Here is a 27,743-nt window from a genome sequence, read left to right as displayed (position 1 = left end):
AAGATTTTATTTATTTATTTGACAGAGAGAGAGCGAGAGCAGGAACACAAGCAGCGGGAGTGGGAGAGGGAGAAGCAGGCTTCCCCTCGAGGAGGGAGCCCGATGTGGGACTCGATCCCAGGACCCTGGGATCGTGACCTGAGCCGAAGGCAGACGCTTAACGACTGAGCCACCCAGGCGCCCCCCATTTTCACATATTTTAAAAGAAAATTTGCAAGGGTGCCTGGATGGCTTAGTCGGTAGACAATACACTCTTGGTCTCAGGGTTGTGAGTTCAGGCCCCATGTTGGGTATAGAGCTTACTTTAAAAAAAAAAAAGAAAAGAAAAGAAAGAAAAGGAAAATGTGGGGAACTTGGGGACCCTGCATTTTTCAAATGCCTGGTTTGAATATTGACTACTCCTTCATTCTCTAATTTCTCATCTCTCAGACCTACAGATAATATAATGGTGATAGAAACTAATGATGTCCACACATGATTTTTACAAATCTTCCTGAAGATCTGTATCACTTGGATACCCCTTATAGGAGAAGGAACAAGTAATACTCTCTTACTCACTGAAGACTTCAATTCTCTTGCCCATGTCAATTACATAGGCACCCAGCAGAACTGCTTCAGCAGAGTTCTTTAAAGATAGGGTCTTGGCTATTATAAAAGCCATAAGATCAAATGGAGTGAAGGGTCAGTAAGCTGGCAGGAGAGGAATGGATTTAGTTAGAAGAAACAGAACAATCAATGACCTTGGAGATTTCAGACAAATCAGATTCTCTATTGAAGGCAGATATATAAATAGCACAAACACAACACAGACAAGTAGAAACAAAAGCCACCAACTCAACTTTCTGTTTGAAAACTTGTTAGGTCTAGAGAACTGTTCAAACCACAGCTGCTAATGGTTATGGATTTGGCAATCAAAATGTCTTTGTTAAAAAAAAAAAGTTTTAACTGCCTTACTATTGAGGTTACAAACCACAGCCTTGATGCATTGTTGCAGTCAACATCCTCCCTGCTGTTTTTGAGAGCTTACATCTGCTGCTGGCAGATAAAATGCTGGCAAACGGCATGGGCTCCTTCCAGGGGAATACGGGAGAAGTTGTAACTAGATGGCTCTCATCTACCTTTCTCTCTCGAGTTGAGTCCACAGCCTTTTCTGTATCATTCCTACCTTGTCTAGGTCGATTCCCTGCCATTACTCAGGAGGGCTGAGGGTCTAGTGGGATTTTTTTCCAGCACAAATTAGCCATGCCAGCCATACTACTCTTAGAAGATAAAAGGAATGGGACGCCTGGGTGGCTCAGTCGGTTAAGCGTCTGCCTTCGGCTCAGGTCATGATCCCAGGGTCCTGGGATCGAGCCCCGCATCGAGCCCCGCATCGGGCTCCCTGCTCTGCAGGGAGCCTGCTTCTCCCTCTGCCTCTGTCTCTCATGAATAAATAAATAAAATCTTTAAAAAAAAAAAAAAAAAAGATAAAAGGAAGAGGAGTTCTTAGCTCAGGGCAGAGCATTTTTAGCACGTATTTTTAAAAATCAGTTATAGTGTCCTTGATTTTAAACATCCCCTAATAAAACCTTTTCTGTTTTTTATTTTTTTAAGAGACCAAATGATCACACTACGCCAAAAATAGTGAGGGCTTAGTATATTTTAACTTATCAAAGAAAGGCCAAGAATGTGAGGTCAGGAAGTAAGTTACTGAGTTTCTTTGGGGAAGGAAAAAGTTAGGAACAAGATGGAGAAGTAAAATGTGGTCCAAGTCACATAGGAGATTAGCTTCAGTTGAAAAAAAAAATTACTAGATCTACACTGGTTTTCAAAGAAAATGTAATTCAGCTAGGTGATGAGTAATGAGTGTGAAGATGCAGAAAGACACAGGTCAAGAAACCGATTTCTGGATGATTCTCCCTCAATGAGATGACCTATGAGAATAAAAGAAAACCAAACAGGGGCGCCTGGGTGGCTCAGTCGTTAAGCGTCTGCCTTCGGCTCAGGTCATGATCCTGGAGTCCCTGGATCGAGTCCCGCATCGGGCTCCCTGCTCGGCGGGAGGCCTGCTTCTCCCTCTCCCACTCCCCCTGCTTGTGTTCCCTCTCTCACTGTGTCTCTGTCAAATAAATAAATAAAATCTTTTAAAAGAAAAAAAAAAAAAAAAGAAAACCAAACATACGTAGCCTAGCACTTTCTAAGCTGTATATATATACAAGATACCGGTTCTGTAGTTAGTAAGTAGGTAGTGTGCATGGGGTGGAGAGAGGGGATTTTATGGTCTAAAAGTTTTTGCAACACTACACATTATATCCACTAGATGTATCAGAGTCATAATGCACACTAGCATATTAAGGGCTCTGAAAAGGTCTGCAAGTAAACAAATACATGTATTTGATACAAATACATTTTCCAAATGTATGTGTCCATAGGGAATCACCTCCCCTGTTTTTATGTCTCCAGAGAACACTTATGCATGGAATAGTTTGGGAAATGCTAGTCTAGGGCTATTACTCCTAAACTTTCAACTCATTCTAACAGAAATGAGAATAAGGTTTGTAAAAGAGGCTCGGTAATCACATTTCTTACATCACAGAACCCTAGGTCAGAAACAGGGAGATTACCAAGGATGCTTGAGACATTTTCTAAAAGGCAGCCAAATACCAAAGCTACAACTTTTTAAAGATCCTTACCCAATAAATAATCCCTAGATAGGTCTAATATCAATTCTGAATACATTCCTGAGCTACCCCCAACACAGAAAAGAAACAGTGGGGGAAAGCCCCAGAAAAGCTGATCATAGGGAAAATGGGTAAGGGATTCCTGTTTGGTGAAGCCTACTGGCTTCCGGTGTTTGGGGATATTCTAATGTCATACATTAGGGAAATTCATAGGGAGAGTTGCCAGGACCTCCAGCTGGGAACATATGGGAGGATTCCTACATTTCTATGTGCTGCCCTCAGCATCCTCAGGATAAAAGACAGAATCTAAGCTTGAAGAAGAGTATCATGCTGACCTGAAAGAGAAGTATCTGTGAGAGACCAAAGAGATTTGTTTTGTTAATTAGATTTCTAATTCCCATAAACTTTGCTATACTCCATAGGCTAGGATTACAGTTTCCTACCCTTCTCTACACAAACCTGTGGCAGAAAGAAGATTGGCTGTCTAATGATTGAAATCATTTGACCTTGTATCAGATGGTGGTCTGCTTGATTGACAAATAAGAAAATAAAAGAAGGCCCCTCACCAAACCCCACCACCCATACTGCCAGATGCTCCTGAGTTCCCTTTTAGAATGCAAATATCCTATGAAGAAAATATATTAATAACATATTAAGTCATACTAAGCTATTAATGACTGTGAGCGTCTTTTAAAACTATAAAGCCTGGGGGGCCTGGGTGGTTCAATTGGTTAAGTGTCTGCCTTCAGCTCAGGTCACCATCTCAGGGTCTTGGAATTGAGCCCTGCATTGGGCTCCCTGCTCAGCTCTCTGCTTCTCCCTCTCCTTCTGCCCCATCACCCCGACTCGTGCGCACGCACTCTCTCTCAAATAAATAAAATCTTAAAAAAAAAACAAACAACTATAAAGCTAATACCAATGTATGGAATTTTTACTTCTAGACTGAAAAAAAAAAAAAAGGGAGAGGAAGAGAGCAAAGAAGATCCTGGAAAAATGGGTGAAAGACCCATAGAGGCATAGGCAGAAGAGTGTGGAAAACAAAGGGCCTCCACGTGTCTATGGTTTTGCCTAGGTTTGGATCAGGTAATAAGGGCAGAACAAAAGGCTAGGGATCAAATTCATGCCAAAATGCAAGCAATGTACTCATATACATAAAGTAATCAGAGAAGAGCTGAGGAGGCAACCCACAAGAAAATGAAAGACAAAAAACTAAAGGGATACTAACTATTGGTTAAAATCTATGAGGAACGGGTAGAGAGAGTAAGATAGGAACAGTTTTTATAAACCGTAATAACAGTATTGAAAGGCAAATAAATCTGGAAAACAATTTACTGAGAAAAATGAAACTGAAGAACATTTTCCTAGGCACAGTAGTTGCCTAAAGCCACTGTTCAAAGAATAGGAAAACCGGGCACCTGGGTGGCTCAGTTGGTTAAGCAACTGCCTTCGGCTCAGGTCATGATCCTGGAGTCCCTGGATCGAGTCCCGCAATGGGTTCCTTGCTTGGCAGGGAGTCTGCTTCTCCCTCTGACCCTAACCCCTCTCATGTGCTCTCTCTCATTCTCTCTCTCTCAAATAAATAAATAAATCTTTAAAAAAAAAAAAAGAAAGAAAAAAGAATAGGAAAACCATATTGTTAGGTAAAACTCTTCGTGCTCCAAGGACAGACTTTCCCATTTTGGATTTCTGCTGGTCTGAGTGTAAACATAAGGCTCTAAATTTCAGAGTTCTCCAATTAAGCTAAAGTCCTTCAGCTCCCTCTGCTGTTCAAAAATGAACTCGAGTTATGTCAGTTCAATCTTCAGTGATCAAAATAAATAAAAATACATACCTACATATGAGCATACGCATTCACTCTCTCTCACACACATAACCCAAATATGGCACAGTCCAGGCAATCAGAATTCAAACATACTAGCCTATCATGAATTGTCTCGCCTGGACCAAATGTTCCAAAATAATAACAAATCTTATTATTCCCACCACCTAACTGAAATAATTTAAGGGATAATGGAGGGTTTCTTTAGCAAAAGCAGCAACGTTTTATGAAAGGATAAGGACCTTGTACTCATTAGCCTGATTGGGGCAACAGCTTGTCATGCAGAAATGTACATGTATCCACAAACCAAAACATCACTGGTTTTTCTGTTTCTGCCCAGTATTTCCCTATGAAAAGATTATCCTCATATGTCTAAATTCAGTTGCTAACACCTTACTATCTCCACGATATTCTGTGTTGAAGGATCTACAAGTCAACTATGGTAGCAAACCAAGCATGTGTCCAAGAGAATTATTCCTTACTCACCTGATCCTTAAACTGCTTCTGGGACAAGCAGTCAATGAGGTCCACACAGCCCAGAAGACAACCTGATGGATAGTCATTGGGAAATTCCACATCTGAATCAAGAATAACAGAAGGATCATATAAATTTCCTTTTTTTGTAACCCTGAAATTCACGAATCTGTTTCCAATTCTGAACAAATCACTTTCTCTATTATCTATTTGTAGACACAGAAAAACAATGATGTTTTTATTTAACACAACTGTTTGAATTTTAGCAAAAAATTTAGTGAGTGGCTGGCTTAGTCCACTATCCACATCCTAAGCTATAAAAAAAATTACCCTTACACCATCAAAGTTCAAGGACCCTACAACTTCAAACAAATCAATTCCACCTATACTCAACTGGATTAGCCTTGAATTTGGTGGTGATGGGTTTTGGAAACAACCTACAGGTGTGAAGAGAAAAACCAAAAAAATGTAGTAAAAAAATATAAGAATGACAGACCATAGGGAGTTAGAAAAAAAAAAAGACAACACAAATTTAAAACAAGCCAGTCATATCAGTCAAAACAAAAATGTGCTTTTAAGGAAACATGCACTTTTGATTCCTAAAACTTTGGTTTCCTAAAAACTTTTATTTATTTATTTATTTTTTTAATTTATTTATTTGAGACAGAGAGAATGAGAGAGAGAGAGCACATGAGAGGGGGGAGGGTCAGAGGGAGACGCAGGCTCCCTGCCGAGCAGGGATCCCGATGCGGGACTCGATCCAGGGACTCCAGGATCATGACCTGAGCCGAAAGCAGTCGCTTAACCAACTGAGCCACCCAGGCGCCCCTCCTAAAAACTTTTAAAGGCAGTTCTGTAATTATCCTCTCATTCTACCTTCAAAACAACTGTATGAGTTAGATAAGAGGAAGAAAAACGAAACACCTAAGGGTCAGAAGTGGTTTTTTGGATCCAAACTTTATGTGCTTGGGATGATTCCCAAAATACACTGCTTAAGTCAACCAACTCTGACCTGTCAAAATCCCACAGCAGATGTCTATTTGGGTTACTCCCTCCAAAAAATTCTTACTATGGTTGTTCTTCCCAATCTAAAGATCCCAAAGTTTATAGTAGTCATGTTGCTCTCACAATTTAGGGAAGGAAGGAAGGAAGAAAATTTCCTCAGATGAAGTTAAAACTGGCTCAAGTCGGATAAGCATCCGACTCTTTATCTCAGGTCTTGATATCAGGGTCGTGAGTTCAAGCCCCACACTGGGCTCCATGCTGGGTATGGAGCCTACTTAAAAAAAAAAAAAAGAAATTAAAACTAGTTGGTCGATTTCTCGTGTTGGGAACTGTTATTTTTATTTTCATTGGTTGATGAATCAATGCTTTGAACAGCTGTCTATGATCTGCTACTAAACAAACATACACAAAGATGAAAGTCCCTCTCATACCAGTCACACCCCCCAGAAAAAAGAAAGTCCTAGGAAGAAGGAAATGAAAGAAGATGAACATCAACAACAATGAATTCTCTCCATCAAATAATATTGAAAGGAGAATATATGGCTGTTACCTTTCCCACGAAGAACACGATATGTAGTCTGGAGTTCTGAGACTTCTTGAGGGGAGGGTCTTTTGGCTGTGGCTGCTATCCAAAGTCGTCCTCTGTGAGGAGTGTACCAGCTTCTGCCCTCCACCCTTAAAACAATTACAGATTTAGTAGGAAGGATCCAAATTCTCGTATCCCAGAGGATCTAATTTAATACAGCAAATCATCCAGTTAAACCAAGAGATCTACAGAAGGTATCTCACAAAGAGGGGTATTTTGTGTGAAAGACATACAATACCCTTCACTGGAGTATGAACTCTGTTCTCTAGCTTTTCCTAACATCAGAACAAAGACAATTCTGGCACCTGAGTGGCTCAGACAGTTTAGTGTCTGACTTTGGCCCAGGTCATGATCCCAGGGTTCTGGGATCAAGTCCCCCGTCGGGCTCCTTGCTCAGCGGGGAGTCTGCTTCTCACTCTGCCTCTGCTCCCCCTGCTTGTGCACCCAAATCTTACTTTTTTTTTTTTAAAGAGATTTTATTTATTTGAGAGTGAGCAAGTGAGAGAGAAGAGAGAACATAAGTGGGGGGAGGGGCAGAGGGAGAGGGAGAAGCAGACTCCCTGCTGAGCAGGGGGCCCGGATGATGCATGGGTGGGGGGGCCCTCAACCCTGGGACTCCAGGATCATGACCTGAGCTGAAGGCAGATGCTTAACCTACTGAGCCACCCAGGTGCCCCCAAATCTTACATTTTCTTTTTTCTTTTTTTTAAAGATTTTATTTTATTTATTTGAGACAGAGAGAGAGAGCACAAGAGGGGGTAGGGTGAGAGGGAGAAGCAGACTCACCGCCGAGCAGGGAGCCTGATGCGGGACTCGATCCCAGGACTCCAGGATCATGACCTGAACTGAAGGCAGTCGCTCAACCAACTGAGCCACCCAGGCGCCCCCCAAATCTTACATTTTCAAGGCATCTAAGTTGTTCCACAAAAAAGGAAATCCTTGCTCTTCTTTGAGTCAAAGGCTAACCTTTTCTTGGAAGCTTTGTTAATTGTTCTCTAACCTAACAGGAAAATCCTCACCAACACACAAATCTCTAAGAATAGTACTTTTATGATTATTACTTAATAGAATTTAAGTAAATGAAAATACTTATCATCTTCACTCTTTAAACTGTAGCCACATTCATTTATATTTTCTAAGTATTCTATAAAGGATTATGTTCTTTGTAGATAATTAAACAACTTGACTAGTTTGAAAGAATCTTTAAGTGGAATAACAATGCATCCAAGAGAATTTAGTTACTCTCCAAAGATTACAAAAAGATGTTCCTGGGGGAGGTGGAATTGGGCAAAATGAGTGAAGGAGAGCGGGAGGTACAGGATTCCAGTTATGGAATGAGTAAATCACGGGAATAAAAAGCAGAGCATAAGGAATACAATGATATTGTAGTAGCAATGTAATGGGACACAGGGTAGTTATACTTGTGGTGAACAAAGCATAATGTATAAACTTGTCAAATCACTAAGCTGTATACCTGAAACAACTATTAACACTGTGTGTCAACTATACTCAAATAAAAAATAAAAGAAAAAGAAAAAAATGATGTTCCTCTTTTAGTTCCCAACCAAATGAAATAAGTACCTTGATCATACTCCTATTACACTATTCTTATAATGGAAAACAGGGAATTTCTCATATCCTTCATTTTCCAATACAGATGAATTGAAAGAGTGCCAGGCACATAATAGGTGATCAATAAATGAAGAATGAATCATTAGCTTTCTTCTCTCCATACCAAATAACCTGAAGGGTTACTGAGAAAACAGTCTCACAAATGTGGCAGAACCGCTCATTTTACTTCTGTGGCATTAGTTATTGTGGGCTGGATGCTGCTCATCTGTTCTTTTCAGTAACAAAATCTGAATAACACAGATCCAAAATAGGATGAGAGAAATGTAAACATTCTGATTCTCTCAGCAGAAGGCAAGCTGTTTAGTTTTCCACTTTGGAAGATGGAAAAGATAACCAAATTGTAGAAAACTGAATAAGAAAAACAGGTATCTAAGGGCCCAGCTGCCCTGAAGCAGAAGCAGATTCACATGCATTTGTACTAATGGCACTACACATATGAACTATAAAACAATTACAAGCCAAAGCAAGAAGGCCTGACCTTCAAGAGGGGAGAAAAACGGTAATGCATCTTAAAGAAGGAGGGAAATCACAGCTAATAATGAAAACATCACAGTAGAAATGATTCATCCTAAATGCCAATAAAAAATTTTCTTTCAGAAGAAAAATGACTGAAGCTTATACAGTAAGAATGGAAAAAACACTTTGAAAACTTGAACTCTAGTTCCATCTCTGCTACAAACTAGCTTTGTAATTCAGAGAATGCTACTTTACCTTTGCTTACCTAAGTGTCTTCATTTGTGCAAGACTGTAATAATACTGGCCTAATCTATTTCATAGAGCTACTACTTTTAAAACTGTAAAAATCTATTTAAATATAAGGTATTATTACTGTTAGGACACTGCCTAGGCATAGTAAATTCTTTTTTTTTTTTTTTTAAGATTTTATTTATTTATTTGAGAGAGAGAGAGAGAGCACATGAGAGGGGGGAGGGTCAGAGGGAGAAGCAGACCCCCTGCTGAGCAAGGAGCCCAACGCGGGACTCAATCCTGGGACTCCAGGATCATGACCTGAGCCGAAGGCAGTCGCTTAACCAACTGAGCCACCCAGGCGCCCGTAGGCATAGTAAATTCTAATAGACAAAATAGAAAGGGAAAAAAAAGATGTCAGGGCTCCTGGGTGGCTCAGTCATTAAGCATCTGCCTTCGGCTCAGGTCATGATCCCAGGGTTCTGGGATCGAGCCCCGCGTCGGGCTCCCTGCTTGGCGGGAAGCCTGCTTCTCCCGCTCCCTCTCCCCCTGCTTGTGTTCCTGCTCTCACTCTCTCTCTGTCAAATAAATAAATAACATCTTTAAAAAAAAAAGATATCTGCACCCCACCATTCGCTGCAGCATTATTTACAACGGCCAAGACATGGAAACAACCAAATGTCCACTGATGGATGAATGGATAAAGAAAATGTGGTATATATGTGAAATGGAATATTATTCAGCCATAAAAATGAAGGAAATCCAGCCATTTAATTTAAGACATGGATAGACCTTGAGGGCATTGTGCTAAATCAGACAGAAAAAGACAAATACTGTATGATCTCACTTATATGTGGAATCTGAAAAAAAAACAAACTCATAGATACAGAGAATAAATTGGTGGTTGCCAGAGGTAAATGGGTGAAGACAGTCAAAACTTTCAGTTGTAAGATAAATAAGTCCTGGGGAAGTAATGTACAGCTGGTGACTACAGTTAACAATACTGTACTGTTTAGGGGTGCCTGGGTGGCTCAGTCGGTTAAGCATCTGTCTTTGGCTCAGGTCATGATCCCCAGGTCCTGGGATTAAGCCCCACATCGTGCTCTCTGCTCAGCAGGGAGCCTGCTTCCCCCCCTCCCTCTGCCACTCCCCCTTGCTTGTGCTCTCTTTCTCTCAAATAAATAAATAATAACTAAATAAAATTTTTTAAAAAGTACTGTATTCTATATTTAAAAGCTGCTAAGAAAGTAGATCTTAGAAGTCCTCATGACAGAGGCGCCTGGGTGGCTCAGTGATATACGCGTCTACCTTGGGCTCAGGTCATGATCCCAGGGTCCTGGGATCGAGCCCCAAGCCCTGCTCAGCGGGGATCCTATTTCTCCCTCTCCCCACTCCCCCTGAAATAAATAAAATCTTTTTTTAAAAAAAAGTTCTCATGACAAACAAAAAATTTGTAACTATGTGAGGTAATGGATGTTAACTAAACTTACTGAGGCAATTATATAAAAATATATACTTACCTATCAAATCATTACACTGTACACCTTAAACTAATGTTATATGTTAATTACATTTCAATAAAACTGGGAAAAAAGGAAAAATGAATATGTTGTAATGATAAAGTGAAAGAAGTAAAACAATATATATTATGATCTCACTATATAACAATTTGCACAGGAAAAAAATGTAAGTAAACTCTCTAAAATGCTAACAATAGCTGTTTCTTTTTCTTTCTTTTTTTTAGAAGATTTATTTATTTGACACAGAGAGAGAGAGCACAAGCAGGGGGAGTGGCAGGCAGAGGGAGAGGGAGAAGCAGGCTCCCCTCTGAGCAGAGAGCCCGACATGGGGACATCGGGCTTGATCCCAGGACCCTGGGATCACGGCTAGAACCAAAGGCAGATGCTCAACTGACTGAGCGACCCAGGCACCCCTAACAGTAGCTGTTTCTAAGTGGTGGAATTATATGTGATCTTTTTCTGTATTTTCCAATTTTCTATTTATATCTATGAAAGCAGAGAAAAACCTATTTTTTATTTTATTTTTTTAAAGATTTTAATTTTAAGTAATCTCTATACCCAATGTGGGCTCAAACTTACAACCCCAAGATCAAGAGTCACATGTTCTACCAAATGAGCCAGGCAGGCACTCCAAAAAAACTGTTTTTTAAAATTGAATTGAGAAGAAAGAAGAAACCACAGAATAGTAAGTTCTGACCATTATTAATAGGTACAATGACTCAACTCTGTAATACTTCTACTTAACTCTTACTAAATCCCGCACTTTTTGTAGAAAAGGAATTTGTGGTAAAATAGTTTCTCAATATGGTTACTCAGATTAGTAGATAGATATATGATAGAAAAACAAAACCACAGTTGGGCTGATGTATTAAAAAATATTAATAAATAGGTATAAAAACTTTGAATTTCAAATAGGACCAAACCATTAATGTTGCTGAGTGCTATATTACAAAGGCAAAGCCAAGTCTTGTCAAGACTTTCTTCCAGGGATGCCTGGGTGGCTCAGTCGGTTAAGCGTCTGCCTTCAACTTGGGTCACGATCCCAGGGTCCTGGGATCCAGTCCCACATCTGGCTCCTTGCTCAGCAGGGAGCCTGCTTCTCCCTCTGCCTGCTGCTCCCCCTGATTGTGCTCTCTCTCTTCAACAAATAAATAAAATCTTAAAAAAAAAAAAAAGACTTTCTTACAAAGATGAAAAACTGGTCTTCTATTCTTTGTTATGACTAGGATCCTTAGTTTTTCTAACCTCAGTTTTTTTTTTTAAGCTATTCAGTAAAAACACTACTACCAAATCAGTAACATGAATATATTGCTGAAAGTTCTATGTGAAGAGTATTATAAATCATCACTACATTGGGGAAAATTAACTCTATTTCTTTTTTTTAGAGAGAGATAGAAAGATTGGGGGGGGGGGGTGAATAGAGAATCTTAAGCAGGCTCTATGCCCAGCACAGACCCAACGTGGGGCTCAACCTCATAACCCTGAGATCATGACCTGAGCCAAAATCAAGAGTCAGATGCTTAACCAACTGAGCCACACAGGCACCTCCCCAATTCATAATTCTAAATCAAGTTTATGTCACTGTAAAATCTCCCATTGCCAAGATTCATTTCCATCCTTACCTTTTGATCCCTCTGACAAGCAGAGAAGCCCAGGGCTGATGCATAGAGAGGCACCAGCCACCATCAAAGCCTTCCTGAAATTCTTGGTCCTGGATTCGTAGCTGGTGCCGATAGGAGCTGAATTCTAGTTCCAATCCTGCTGAATGGAAAGCCTTCTTCTGTGAGGCTGCACCTGTCTGGTCTATCCACTACACAAAAAAGAAACCAAACATACAGTTCTGTCTGACAAGGAAAGAACCTGGGGTAGATATACAAAATGAGATGAATGCTTATAATGAAGAAATCATACTGGGCACAGTTTCCTTAAAGTTTATCCCATCTTTATCTGAAACAAGGCCAAAAAAGGTAGTAGGTATAATTATATTCAGTAGGAGTTGTAGGTATGATAACAAAGTCCCATCTTAAAAGATAATCAAAATGTTGAAATCTCCATACATAGCTTCCTAATTCCAGCAACAATACAACTAGTAGACCAAGTACAAGGTCTGCAATTATTCCCACTTTATATTTATTAATGATCCATACTGGATTCTGGACAATTTCCCAACATAATTCCATCAACAAAGGTTCAACATTTTGGTCCACACATTTTTCATGTGCTTAGGGGCAGAGTCACATGGTGGCATCATGATAAAGCCAAACAGATACCATCATGGGCAGCAGTTCTACTGGAGGCATGACGTTTTCTCTTACCCTGAAATGAACTTGTCCCTTAAAAGACAGGACGGAGCACAACTGAAACAAGGCTCCCATCACATAAAGAGAAGAGAGAGGACAGAGGTAACAGAGCAAACTGATTCATCCTGGCAGTAGTTCTGACACAGAATGACAAAGGTTAATGTTTCTTCCAGAACAAGAAGACTGAAGGCTCCAAAATTAAAAAAAAAAAAAAAGGCTTTATTAGGATGATAAACTTTGGGGTTAGTCTTCTTAACTTTTGACTTTTTATTTGATAATTTATAGGGGGAAAAAAACTAGAGTGGTAGTTTAGAGACTCTAAACAATTGTTTAACTTCTAACAGTTTCAGTTTTCTCAACTATAAAATGAGGGGGTTGGACTAAATTAATCTCTAATAATCCTTCTGTAATAAAGTTTTATGATTCTAATCAACTGCATTATATCTTAAAAAAATGAACATTTACTGAATACTTGACTATGTGAAGCACATAAAGTACAAAAAAGATACAGTTCTTTCTCTCAAGGAACTAGTAGAAGACAAATCCTAGTAGAAGACAAAAACATAAATAGCTATCCAAAACTTAAAGCAGAATAGAATAAATATTACACAGAGATAGAAGTCCTTAACTCTGAATATCCAGAAAAGACTCATCCTTTATAGGGGAAATAACTGATTTTGTAAACATGTTCGTGTTTGAACAATTCTGAGGCCCACATTCTCTGTTTTATCTCTACTACAGTTCTAGTTTATATTACCTGTTTCTCTGTTCCCACAGCCACTTTCCTAAATTAATCTCTTATCTTTCAATAATATTATTATAGACCCTACTAACAGGACTAAATTTTTAGCCTTTACATAACTCTCTGCTACCCTAGTAGTGTTACAACACTAACCTGGGCCCTCATTATCTCCCCACTGCACTACTGCAATAACCTTCTTAGGAATTTCCTTGCTTCCAGTCTTACTCCTCCTTCCAATCCATTCTCTATACAGGCATGGAAGTCATGCCAATCTTCTGCTAAAATTCTTTAATGACTTCTCTGTCTACTTTGGAATAAAACCAGACTCCTTAGCATGAGACATAAAGGCTTTCATGGTAAGATGCTGACTACTGTACTGGGTTGAGTAGTATCCCCCCTAACATTTATGTCTACCCAGAACCTGTGAAAGTGACCTTATTTGGAAATAGTCTTTGTGGATGTAATCAAATTAAGATAAGGTCATGCTAGGTTAGGGTGCACTACAAATCCAATGACTGGTGCCTTTATAAAAGGGAAGAACACATAGAGACAAAAACATACAGAGAATAAGGCCATGTAAAGATGGAGGCAGACATTAGAAATGATGCAGCTACAAACCAAGGGATGCCTAGGGCCACCAGAAGCTCAAAGAGGCAAGGAAGCATTCTCCCGTAGAGCCTTCGGAGGGAGTGTGTGCCCTGCCAATACCTTGATTTTGGTGTTAGGGAACTGTGAGAGAATAAATTTCTGTTGTTTTAAGCCAACTAATTGTGATACTTTGTTATGGTTACCCTAGGAAACTAATACACCTACTAGTCCATCTTTTTTTTTTCCTCTTAACTTTTAAAAATACTTAGTTAATTCTGGTTCTACCAAATCTACAATGCTCCTAAACTGCTGAGCCTGTGCTACATGTTGTAGCTTCTACCTGGAATCCCCTCCCTAGATCTGTCTCATTGGAAATTGTTATTCATCCTTAATTTAAGTCTTCTCTCAAACACCATTTCTTTGGTGACTCCTCTAGTGCATTTACGAACTCTTTCCTGAAGTCCTACTCTATGCACAACATGTGTCTATCATTGCAATTATCCTTTTTTTAATTGAAGTATAATTAACATATAGTGTTATATGCAACCATCTTTTTTTTTTTTTAAAGATTTTATTTATTTATTTGACAGAGAGAGATACAGCGACAGAGGGAACACAAGCAGAGGGAGTGGGGGAGGGAGAAGCAGGCCTCCCGCGGAGCAGAGAGCCCGATGCAGGGCTCGATCCCAGGACCCCGGGATCATGACCTGAGCCGAAGGCAGACGCTTAACGACTGAGCCACCCAGGCGCCCCTATATGCAACCATCTTAAGGAATTGAAATTATTTGTATCCAAACACATCTTTCTAGGAAATCTGAAGTCCTTAAAGATAGGAGCTGGGCCTTTACACCTTTTAATTTCCTAGAACCTGGCATGTATAAAGAGCTGAATGAATATCTCCAGTTAAGCTGTCTAAAGCACTGTTCTGATTGCATCTCTTTGCATAAGAACCCTCTATGGCTCACATTTACTTAGAAAACAAAAATGTGAAAACTTCCTAAACATTTACACTCTTTAGTGATTTGGTTCTACTTACCTAACCTTACTCCATTTCTCAGGATAATCCCTTTGATAAGTACTATCTAAGCAGCTAAATTCATTTTTCCATAAATATACAGGCCATGCTTTCATGTACCCATGCTTTATTCCTACAGTTCATTCTGCTTGGAATGTTTTTTCTCCCACCATCCCCAAATATTCATTTTCTTGGATATTTACTTCTAATGAATATAGCTTCCCTATAAAAGCCTCTTTTATTCTCCTCAACTGGAAGTACTGTTTCCCTCCTCTGGGTTTCCACCATACTTTATTTATATTTCTATTAGTATTAGAGCTGCTTATGTAATCTTTTTCCCTACTAGCCGGTGAGTTTTTTGAGGACAGAAGCAGTATACAGTTTATCACTTACTACTATGCTTGCACATAGCAGATGCTCAATGTACAATGGAAAAATGAATGACAACAATGAATGTATTAATTTAAAACACCATTCCCTGGGACTACCCATTTTCTATAAAAGGTAGAGAAAGAACATTAATGAAAGGACCATGGGATTACTATCTAAATATCTTACTTTTAAAAACCCTCTCTTGGGAAATACTTGGAAGATAATACAGGTCAAATTGTTAGAAGTGCTGGAAAAACTGGAAAAAACTGGAGCCAGAAAATAAGTGGTGGGTGTGTTGAAAGCGCAGATTGGTATCTAAAACCTATGAAATAGGCACACTTGAAAGGAGAAATATCTGGGCCCAAACTCCTCTTATTACCAGTTAGAGCAAAGGTCCACTAACCTGGGGAGGGGACTGGTACAGGTTGGGATTCACCAGAACTCCCAAAGGCTCATCAGAAGATCTATCCAGTTTGGTCAGTGGTTGGTTCAAGGTTCCATTGGCAATTGCCTGAATTGTTTCATCTAGTCTGTGATAACAAAACAAAGGATGCAATAATTGATAATGTTATATGCTCAGAATATCCTTACTTACCACAACATAAAATCCTTCAACAATGATAAAATTTGAAATTCAAAGAGGGGTCCATGGATGATCTTCCCTACTCCCCATCACCAACTTCCTTTTCTTCACTCCAAGGACCCTAAGGAATATAAGTTAGTAGAAAGTTCCAGAACACTAAGAAAATAGGTAGGGCAGGACACCTGGGTTAAGCGTCCTGGGTTAAGCGTCTTCGACCTGGGTCGTGATCCCAGAGTCCTGGGATCGAGTCCCACATCGGGCTCCTTGCTCAGCAGGGAGCCTGCTTCTCCCTCTCTCTCCCTCTGCTTGTGCTCTATCAAATAAATAAAATCTTAAAAAAAAGAAAATAGGGGAGCCTGGGTGGCTCAGTCATTAAGTGTCTGCCTTCGGCTCGGGTCATGATCTCAGGGTCCTGGGATCGAGCCCCGCATTGGGCTCCCTGCTCGGCAGGAAGTCTGCTTCTCCCTCACTCACTCCCCCTGCTTGTGTTCCCTCTCTCACTGTGTCTCTCTCTGTCAAATAAATAAATAAAAAATCTTAAAAAAACAACAACGACAAAAAAAAGAAAATAGGTAGGGCATACTACAATCACTCATCTGTTTAACAAGATCACTAAAGATGCCAAGATTAGAAAACATGCCTAGAAATAGTCTGACCCACAGAAGAGTATTCTATAGCAGCCTATTTACTCAACACATTCAATTACTCCTCTGCCACTCAGAAGTCCCTCTCTACTCCTCCATGCTGACCCGGATTCTATCCTTCCTTCAAGGCCCAGAAGTTCTAATAAGGCCTTCTACTGTCCCAGCATAAAAGTGCTTACTCCTTGAGCGCCTGGGTGGCTCAGTCATTAAGTTTCTGCCTTTGGCTCGGGTTGTGATCCCAGAGTCCTGGGATTGAGCCCCACATCGGACTCCCTGCTCCACGGGAAGCCTGCTTTCTTCTCCCTCTCCCACTCCCCCTGCTTGTGTTCCCTCTCTCACTGTGTCTCTCTCTGTCAAATAAAATAAAATCTTAAAAAAAAAAGTGCTTACTCCTTTCTCTGAAGTCCTATAACACCTACTATTTAAACAGTCACTGAATACATCCCATGTTATCCTGTGCCTATGGTGTTTGTTATTTATTTTGGCTCTAAACTCACAAAAGAATGTGATGTTATTCATTTAAAGACTACAGAACTAATCCTCCTGGTTAGTAAGAGATTATAGGTCCTGCAGGAACCGTATTTTATTCTACTTGATACCTCTACATTACTTGTTGCTGTACTCCATGTCCCTGCTAGATGCTTGACAAATGTTTGTGGATAATGATAATTATGAGGCACAACATAATGAAAAGCTTTTACCAGTAGGAAAGGCCAATTAAATACAATTTAATTGAATACAATCAAAGAGATATTTGTTAGGAACCTCTGATATGCAAGGCAACTTAAAAGTGTGAAGGAGGGGTGCCTAGGTGGCTCAGTCATCAAGTGTCTGCCTTCGGCTCAGGTCGTGATCTCAGGGTCCTGGGATCAAGCCCCGCATCGGGCTCCCTGCTCAGCAGGAAGCCTGCTTCTCCCTCTCCCACTCCCCCTGCTTGTGTTCCCTTTCTTGCTGTGTCTGTCAAATAAATAAATAAAAACTTAAAAAAAATAAAAAATAGAAAAAAAACAAAAGAGGGGCGCCTGGGTGTCTCAGATGGTTAAGCATTGGACTCTTGATCTCAGCTCAGGTTTTAAATTCAGAGTTGTGAGTTCCAGTCCCACACTGAGGCCAGCATGCCTTAAGAAGAAAAAAGGTGTGGAAGACAAGGTTCTTGCCTTCAAGAAGCTTTGACTCTAAATGGCAGGTTTAAAACAGCTATGAAGATGATGAACAAAACATGGAAGGATGTAGCTATTACTATGATACAGTTATTACAATCATTGCTATTATCATCCCACGTGTTGTACCAAGTAGGTAGATTATTTCAAAGGCAAAGATTGGGGGAGAAATTTCCAAACTCAGGATAATTTTCAAACACAGGCATGAAGCTAAAAGAAAAGAAAAATAAGAATTTTTGAAGGGAGAGGTGAGTCTAAATAAAATAAGGTGGGGGACAGTGGGATCTGAAGGAAGGAAATAGATTTGAGACATAACAAATGGGAAGTATATCTACAACTCTAGAATCTATAAAAGAATACAAATAGCTAATTAACATATTTTTAGAAAGTTCAGAATTACCAGCAAAAAACCAAAGCAAGGAAATGTGAATAAAAATTTTGATGAAATAAACACCATTTTTCATGTATCAGAAAGGCAAATATTTCCTTAAAATGTTGAGAAAGGGATGAAGAAACTAGCATCTTGCTATCTGGTTATCGTTGACAAGTCAAAAAGTATGCATAGAATAAGATACAGTTTGAGATACTATCCAATTTCACTTCTAAAAAGCTGTACCGTTTTTCATTGAACATAAAAATAATTTTATTATTATAAAGGAAATTCATAACTGGAAAATAAAAATTAATGGGAAAAAAATTAAAAGTTCCTAAACACATCACCCAAAAATAATTTTATTTTTTTCTTTATATCTATGTATCAAGTATGTAATAGGTGAGAACAAATAATTATTTTGAAGTTAGTGGTAGAATTTCTTTTATGGAGAGAATAACCTTTGCTTAGGAAAATTCTATGATGGATTTGCCAGATCTGAAAGAGAAGGCCAAGGATTGGACCTTGTGGCAAGCATTACTATGTTTACCAATATCCAGTTGTGTGTGTGTGTTTGGCGGGGGGGGGGGGGGGGGGGGGCAGAGAAAGAGGGGATGGGGGGGGGAGAGAGAGAGAGAAAGAAAGAAAGAGAGAGAGAGGAAGAGAAACCAATGCCATTTGCAAAACAGAAAGCAGGGAGTGAGATCCTGTCCTTTCTTTTCACTGCTATGCTGGAGCCAATACCGTATCTCTGAACTCTACATTCAGTGACTTGACGTTTGTAACTTGAAATTGGCCATGATGGAGATTTTTTCATTAAACTTTATTTTTTAGAGCAGTTTTAAGTTCATAGGAAAACAGAAGGCTCACGCATTTCTCATATGCTCCTTGCCCCATACATCCATAGTTTCTTCCATTATCAACCATTTAACATTTGTTAAAATTAATCAACCTACACTGACACATCATTATCACCCAAAATCCATACTTTACATTAGGGTTCACTCTTGACATTGAGGCTGTACCATTTTAATAGTCCCATCCACAGTAGAAGAGCATATCCATTTTCTTACACTCACAGATTATGCAATATTTTATATATATGTATTTTTTATTTCAGCCAATTAAATGGTACATTAGCTTTTAAAATTTGCATTACCCTTTTAACTAGTTGAGCACTTAAAAAAAATGTCTACAGGATATTTGTATTTCCTCACCTGTAAACTGTCCTTAACCTTGCTCATTTTTCTACCGGGCTGTTTGTAGCAGGTCTTTACATAGATATAGATAGATATAAATATTATAAATATAATATATATTATAGTATTATTAATATAATATAAAAATTATGTAATCATTGTAATATAATATATAATATAAATATATAAATTATAATATATATTATTATTATTATTTAAATATTTAATAATATTATAATATATTTATATAAATATTATATATTCTTCTTTTGACTTAAAAATGTTTACAATATTCTCTCAATTTGGTAGTATTTTTTTACTTTACTAAAAATATCTTGGGGTGCCTGGGTGGCTCAGTTGGTTAAGCAGCTGCCTTCGGCTCAGGTCATGATCTCAGGGTCCTGGGATCAAGCCCTACATCGGGCTACCTGCTGAGGGTGAGTCTGCTTCTCCCTCTCGCTAGTCTGCTTCTCCCTCTCCCTCTGCCTCTCCCCCCAGCTTGTGCTCTCTCTCAAATAAATAAATAAAATCTTAAATAAAATAAATAAAATGTCTTGTCTTTTTTATTTCTGGGTTTTGTATCTTGCTTAGAAAGAGCTTTATTACACCAAGATTATACCTATATTCTCCTATATTTCTTTCTTTCTGATCCTTTTATCTCTTCTATATTTCACTATTTAGTCAAACTTATTATCACAGTATGGTTTGAGGTATGTAATCTAGGTAGGTAATCTTTTTTTTTTAAAGATTTTATTTATTTATTTGAGAAAGAGAGAGAGCACATGAGAGGGGGAGGGCCAGAGGGAGAAGCAGACTCCCCGCTGAGCGGGGAGCCCGATGCGGGACTCGATCCTGGGACTCCAGGATCATGACCTGAGCCGAAGGCAGTCGCTTAACCAACTGAGCCACCCAGGCGCCCCTAGGTAGGTAATCTAATGTAGATTTTTTCCAAGTTGGTGCCCAATCATCCCAACATATATTTAACCCTTTCCTTACTATCTAGAAATGCTACCTGTTTCAGGAGAGCCTGGGTAGCTCTGTCGATTTTGGCTCAGGTCATGATCTCAGGGTCGGGGGATAGAGCCCCATGTCAGGCTCTGTGAGTGTTGAGCGGGGAGTCTGCTTGAGATTCTCTCCCTCTTCCTGTCCCTCTGCCCCTCCCCCTACTCGCGCACACACGCTCTCTCAAATAAATAAATCTTTTATTAATTTTTTTTAAAGATTTTTTATTTATTTGATAGAGAGAGACACAGCGAGAGAGGGAACACAAGCAGGGGGAGTGGGAGAGGGAGAAACAGGCTTCCTGCGGAGCAGGGAGCCCGATGCGGGGCTCGATCCCAGAACCCCAGGATCATGACCTGAGCCGAAGGCAGACACTTAATGACTGAGCCACCCAGGCGCCCCTAAATAAATCTTCAAAAAAAAAAAAAAGAGAAATGCTACCTGTTTCAATTACTAATTTACACATGTGTATACACAAGCACACACAATGCAGGTTTGTTTCTGGATTTCTTTATATTTCATTGATCTTCTCCCATGCCCAAACTATACCTCATTGTTTTAAAAAGTTTATCAAACTACAGCAATTATCTAGAAGACAAGTTCCCCTCACTGTTCATTTTCAAAATTTTCTTAGCTACTCTTACATAGTTCTATTCCAAATGAATATATTTTTAAAATCAACAAAAATAGGGGCACCTGGGTGGCTCAGTCAGTTAAGCGTCTATCTTCAGTTCAGGTCATGGTCCCAGGGTCCTGAGATTGAGCCCCATGTCGGGATCCTGCTCAGCAGGGGAGTCTGCTTCTCCCTCTCCTTCCGTCCCTCCCCCTGCTCATGCTCTCTCTCTCCTCTCAAATAAATAAAATCTTTTAAAAAATAAAATAAAATAGGGCGCCTGGGTGGCTCAGATGGTTAAGTGTCTGCCTTCGGCTCAGGTCATGATCCCAGGGTCCTGGGATCGAGTCCCACATCGGGCTCCCAGCTCAGCGGGGAGCCTGCTTCTCCCTCTGACCCTCTCCCTTCTCATGCTGTTTCTCTCTCGCTCGCTCTCTAAAAAATAAATAAAATCTAAAAAAAATAAATAAATAAAATAAAATAAAATAAAATAGAAAATAAACAAAATAACAGATCCCTGACAGGGGGGCAAATCCTTTACAGTCAAACTGTCCCCTCCCAAACCCTTTCTGGTGCTGCCCACTTACTTGCTGTGATACTCTGCTAGTGGATTTTCATCTTCCACGATCTTCCTGCCTGCAAAGTCAATGGTGATTTTCTTAGAGAGCCGAGACATATGTCGAAATTCTCTCAGCTCCTCCTCTCGCTTTTGCAGGGTCTCCCGTTCAATTTTAGACAACCACTGGTTAGAATCACTGGCAAAGTAATCTGACTCATCATCAATGACTTGGGTCCTTCGAATGCTAAGGAGGTAAAAAACAGAACACATGTCAATTGGGTCACTGTTGATAAAACAAGGACTTGATATCCTCAGATTATTACCTTAAATATAGATGCCCGAAAAAGTTCCAAAATCAGGTCAAGCTCTGCTTGGTTCCCAGCTTCTGCATGTATCTTATCCCCATTGCAGTCTCAGTTCAGCTCCTAAAACTAATCTCACTCTCAGGCAGAAAAAGACACAGCAGCATAACCCATTATGCTTCTACCATGTTTTTTTTTTTTACTAGTCCAGCCATAATTGGGCTTCCATCAGGTTTTGCTGCATCTGAGTTCATGTCTTGGCAGGTTACTCAATATCCTACTCCCTCTACTACTGGGGCCTAGTCTATTCTTGCTAGGTCCAACTGCTGCCCTTTCCCTTAAAAACTAAGGAGTTCTATCCTAGACTGTTAAAGTCCTCTGACTTACTCTTAGGACATCCTACTACTCTACTACTATAAGCCAGTTTCTATCCCCTGCCCTCCAAACCTATCTTCAGTCCCTCACTAAAACACTAAAACACTTGTCAAATTCCAAGATATGACAATCAGGCCTATTCCTAAGATCATACCGACAAAGAAACTGAGAACCAGAAGGAATTTTGATGACCCAACGCTCTCATTCTATAGATAATGAACCTGGGGCTCAAAGAAGTTAAGTGACTACTTGAAATGCACAAATCCAGTCACAACTGACTTTGTGCATAATGAAAATTAGTGGTATACACAGGCATAGGGAAATACTGAAATTAGATTCATATATTGATTACAATTTTTCAGGACGCTGGAATTATACAAGTTTTAAAGCAGACAGAGTGGGAGGTTTCAGAGGGCTCAGGAGAAAACTGGTCCTACATGTGAACCTAAATAATGAAACTGGTACCTTGGAACACACAAGAAAAGGGGGCAATTATCAGTAGGGAGAGACACTTTTCTAGTCTCCGTTTACCAAGAAATGTACTCCACTGCCAATTCTATTTCTAATGATAAAATTTTACTGAGTAGGGACAAAAGTGCTATTTAAAGGATTAAGAGTAAATATGAGTTACAAACCTTGTGATGGGCTTACTCAAGAAATAGCTTTCAAAGTTATACTTAGATTTATAGAAAATGGTTTGGAAGGAGGAAGCATGTCTAACCAAAGGGTTATAATGCCAGGAATAGACTCCCAAGTCAGTTAAAATAAGTAAAAGATTCAGGGTTCTCCAAGGACCCTCACAGATTCTCACACAGCCATTTGAAAAATGAGTGTACAAGTCCTATTTAAACATTTTTACCACTAACTGGCTCTCAATACATATTTTGTCCAAAAGAAGAAAAATATGAAAGAAATAAAAAATGGAATTAACAAACCAATAAAACTGTCTCCTAAACAGAAGTCGATAGGCTAAATGACAAACATATAGGAATGTAAAAGCCAATTTACAGACATTTTAATATATTAATCATTAAATCAGAAAACAAATTTAGTGTCAAAGGGAAGGAAGGGTAAATGATACCTTCCCATGATATACCACTACCTATACTCTCCCAGAGGCAATTTCTTACAGACCCTCCAGAGCCCAGCATAGCAGTCTGCACCGGGTAGGCACTCTCACATATGCGGACTGACGGAATGAATGGCTGCAAGTGGAACAACTGGGGAATTCTGTCAACCCAAATCAACTTTCGAGGGGTATAGTAGCATCTGCCAAAAATCAAAAAAATGTTGCAGGGTAAGATCCTCTTGGTGAGAGCCTATCTTATTCAAACATGAATTCAAAAACAAGATGTAGGTCTCGTACACAGTGGAACACTTCTTTTGCTGTGAATCTTTCATACTCCACCCTAGAAAGGTATCAAATGCCAGAATAAATGTTTTAATGGCCAGAATTTGTGGACCAGTCTATTGCTTAGCACTTGTTATTCTAACCCACATCATACCTAGTTCTGTCAAATTCTAACAGTTTGTCTTTATGCTTAATAGCCTTCTCCAGACCAGACTTAATTCGCAATTCTTGATGAGGAAGAAGGTCCTTGGTAGAGATGTCCACTTTTCCAGAATTCTCCGTCCCTGAAATTCAATAAGGAAACCAAATGGTGTCAGCCTATAATATAGTTTTTTCACTGGGCAGTGAAGAACACAGTAACAGAAGATCTGGCTCTGCTCCAGATGGCTGACAGTTTTCACTTCAATGAAAAACAAATACACAGGCCAAGCTTTACTTATCAAGCATGAAGCATCGCTTGACACAGAATTGGTTCTCAGTATACATTAGGATCTATTTCTTCCCATATGGAAATTTGGATCACTAAGGGTACCAAACTGTTAAACAATAGAAAAATGCATTATAAATGAAAAGCTTTATTGAGGGGTGCCTGGGTGGCTCAGTCATTAAGCGTCTGCCTTCGGCTCAGGTCATGATCCCAGGGTCCTGGGATCAAGCCCTGTGTTGGGCTCCCTGCTCCATGGGGAAGCCTGCTTCTCCCTCTCCCACTCCCCCTGCTTGTATTCCCTCTCTCACTGTCTCTCTCTTTGTCAAGTAAATAAAATCTTAAAAAAAAAAAAGAAAGAAAAGAAAAGCTTTATTGAATAGGGCTGACTATGGCCTTTAAACATACTTTCACATAGCAAAACTAAAAAATAATGGAAGAAAAAAGAGTAGAAATTGCAGGAAAGGGACAGAAATGAATACTGAAAACTTATTAGATGCTAAGGCACTTAATATATTACATTATTTAATTCTCCCAATAACTGTGTAAGACAGTTTCTTTTTCTGTAAAGAAGTTCAGAGACAATAATAAACTTATTGAGTCACTCAGGTAGAAATTAGAAGATGGAAACAAAATTTAAATTTAGGTCTAACGAGCCCACATTCATTCCTTGGACCATGTGTCATCTCCTGTGTGACAGCAAACCAAAAACCTATATATCCCAGAAAAGAGAGTCATAAATTATGAAAAAACAAAGACCCAAGATGTGTTAGGAAAACAAGGCAATACTGAAGGCTAACCTTTCTCTTATTCAAACTCCAGGCCTGTTCAAAGTCCTGTCAAAACTCTCTTTTAAGGGGTGCCTGGGTGGTTCAGTCGTTAAGTGTCTGCCTTTGGCTTAGGTCATGATCCCAGGGTCCTGGGATCAAGCCCCGTATCGGGCTCCCTGCTCTGAGGGAAGCCTGCTTCTCCCTCCCCCACTCCGCCTGCTTGTGTTCCCTCTCTCACTGTGTCTCTCTCTGTCAAATAAATACATAAATAAAATCCTTAAAAAAAAAAAAAAGCCTCGGGGCTCCTGGGTGGCTCAGTTGGTTAAGCAACTGCCTTCGGCTCAGGTCATGATCCTGGAGTCCCGGGATCGAGTCCCGCATCGGGCTCCCTGCTCAGCAGGGAGTCTGCTTCTCCCTCTGACCCTCCTCCCTCTCATGCTCTCTTTCTCTCATTCTCTCTCTCTCTCAAATAAATAAATAAAATCTTTGGGGAAAAAAAAAAAGCCTCTCTTTTAAGATTAGAGAGAGAGATTCTTGTGTTCTGAATATAAGAAAAACACTTAGAACTAACTTTTCTTATAATAATGATCTTAAATCCTAACTGAAAAGATAGGGAGACATGTTCAGCTTCTTCAATAAAAAATTTTTTAAAAGATTTTATTTATTCATTTGAGAGAGAGACACACACAGAGAGCACATGCAAGGGAAGAGGCAGAGGGAGAGGGAGAAGCAGGCTCCCAGCTGAGCCGGGAACCCGACATGGGGCTCAATCCCAGGACCTGGAGATCATGATCTGAGCAGAAGGCCGACGCCCAACCATCTGAGCCACCTCGGTGCCCCTTCAATAAAAAAATTTTTAAGTATAGAGAAAAAAATATTTGAAATGTCAAAATTCAAGTGACAGGTTCTAGTCACTATCCTGTTACAGATTGGTATATTTTAGTAAAGTAATATGGCAAATACATTTTCAGTGTCAAAAATGATCATATTAAAGACAAATACCATATGATTTCACTTATATGTGGAATCTAAAAAACAAAACAAAACAAGCAAAAGCAGAAACAGACCCATAGATACAGAGAAAAACTGGTGGTTGCCGGGGGGGTGGTGGAAAGGGGGAGATGGGCAAAAAGGGATGAAGGGGAGTGGGGAGGTAACGGTTTCCACTTATGTAATGATTAAGTCACAGGGATAAAAGGTACAGCACAGGGAATATAGTCAATGGTATTTTTTTAATTCTTTTTTTTTTTAAGATTCTATTTATTTATTTGACAGAGAGAGAGCACGAGTGGGGTGAGGGGCAGATGAAGAAGGAGACTCCCCGCTGAGCAGGGAGCCCAATGCAGGACTCGATCCTGGAACTCTGGGATCATGACCTGAGCTGAAGGCACACGCCCAACCGACTAAGCTACCCAGGCACCCCTAGTCAATGGTATTTTAATAGCATCATATGGTGATGGATGGTAGTAACTACACTTGTGGTGAGCACCTCACAACATACACAATTGTCAATCACTATGTTGTACACCTGAAACTAATATTAAATTGTATGTCAATTACACTTCAATTTTTTAAATCATATTGTTAAAAGAATAAAAATAAATTTAAAAATCCTTTTTTTTTTTTTTTTTAAGAGAGGGAGAGAGAGGGGGGAAAGGCAGAGGGAGAGTGAGAAAATCTTAAGCAGGCTCCATGTCCAGTGCGGAGCCTATTGCAGGGCTCGGTCTCACAAACCTGAGATCATGACCTAAGCCAAAATCAAGAATTAGACACCTAACAGACTGAGCCACCCAGGTGCCCCTAAAGAATCATATTCTTTGTGGCACCTGCCTGGCTCAGTCAGTGAAACATGCAACTCCTGATCTCAGGGTTTTGAGTTCAAGCCTCTCACGTAGGGTGTAGAGACTACTTAAAAAAAAAAAAATCATATTCTTTGACTCAATAATCTGATTCCTAAGAATTTATCACAGGGAAATAAACTGAAAGATTTAAGAGTCAAAATATCCAGTAACTGAAAAGTAGGTGATCAAATTACAATAATTCAAGTTAACAGACTATTCTTAGCCACTAAAAACAAGAAATATGAAGAATAGATAGCAACATAGAAACTAATTGTAAAATACCAATTGAAAAAAAGGAAAACATAAAGTTCTTTTTTTTTTTTTTTGAAGATTTTATTTACTTATTTGACAGAGAGACACAGCAAGAGAGGGAACACAAGCAGGGGGAGTGGGAGAGGGAGAAGCAGGCTCCCCACTGAGCAGGGAGCCCAATGCGGAGCTCGATCCCAGAACTCTGTGATCATGACCTGAGCCAAAGGCAGACACTTAACGACTGAGCCACCCAGGTGCTCCGGAAAACATAAAGTTCTATACACACTATGATCACTACTTTATAATACCAATCAATCAATCTTTATAAAAAAAAGAAAAACCATGGGGGCACCTGGGTGGCTCAGTCGTCAGTTAATATCTCAGGTTCGTGGGTTTGAGCTCCGCATGGGGCTCCCTGCTCAGAGGGGAGCCTGCTTCTCCCTCTTCCTCTGCCCCCTCCACCCACGCCTGCTCTTTCTCTCTCAAATAAAATCTGTAAAATAAATAAATAAGTAAATAAAATTAAAAAAATTTTTTTTAAAATAAAATCTTATTTTTAAGTTTTTATTTAAGTAATCTCTACACCCAACATGGGGCTCAAACTCACAACTCTGAGATCAAGAGTCGCATGCTCCACCAAATGAGCCAGCCAGGTGCCCCATCCTTAACTATTTTTACCATGTGTTTTTCAACTATATAAGACTTAGAAAAGAGTTGCCAAAAAAAAAAAAAAGACTTCTGTATAACTTTCAGTAGGCTTCCTTTAATGTTAATACCTTATCTTACATAACCATAGTGTAATTATCCAAAGAAATTAACATTAGTACAATACTATTAACTAAATTACAGTCTTTATTTGGATTCCAACATTTTTGCCATTAACGTTATTTTCCTGTTC

The 27,743-nt window shown here is 39.5% G+C and overlaps 1 protein-coding gene across 5 annotated transcripts in view; it reads right to left on the bottom strand.

The window, feature by feature from the left end:
* Positions 1-27,743, bottom strand: part of TRIP4 (thyroid hormone receptor interactor 4) — a 65,563-nt gene that overhangs the window by 20,535 nt on the left and 17,285 nt on the right. For all 5 annotated transcript variants that reach the window (XM_034994848.1, XM_034994852.1, XM_034994849.1 and 2 more), the window contains 6 exons: positions 23,713-23,842; positions 21,559-21,774; positions 15,804-15,930; positions 12,006-12,193; positions 6,509-6,633; positions 4,966-5,057 (listed from right to left, as the gene is read on the bottom strand). In XM_034994848.1, coding sequence (XP_034850739.1) covers positions 4,966-5,057; positions 6,509-6,633; positions 12,006-12,193; positions 15,804-15,930; positions 21,559-21,774; positions 23,713-23,842 — 878 coding nt within the window. The remainder of the gene's footprint in view (positions 1-4,965; positions 5,058-6,508; positions 6,634-12,005; positions 12,194-15,803; positions 15,931-21,558; positions 21,775-23,712; positions 23,843-27,743) is intronic.

The sequence above is a fragment of the Mirounga leonina genome, unplaced genomic scaffold (genome assembly GCF_011800145.1).
Source record: "Mirounga leonina isolate KUSES-001 unplaced genomic scaffold, KU_Mleo_1.0 Mir_91, whole genome shotgun sequence".
Taxonomy (NCBI): Eukaryota; Metazoa; Chordata; class Mammalia; order Carnivora; family Phocidae; genus Mirounga; species Mirounga leonina.
Note: the sequence above shows the minus strand (reverse complement) of the source record. Positions and strands in the feature narration are given on the sequence as shown.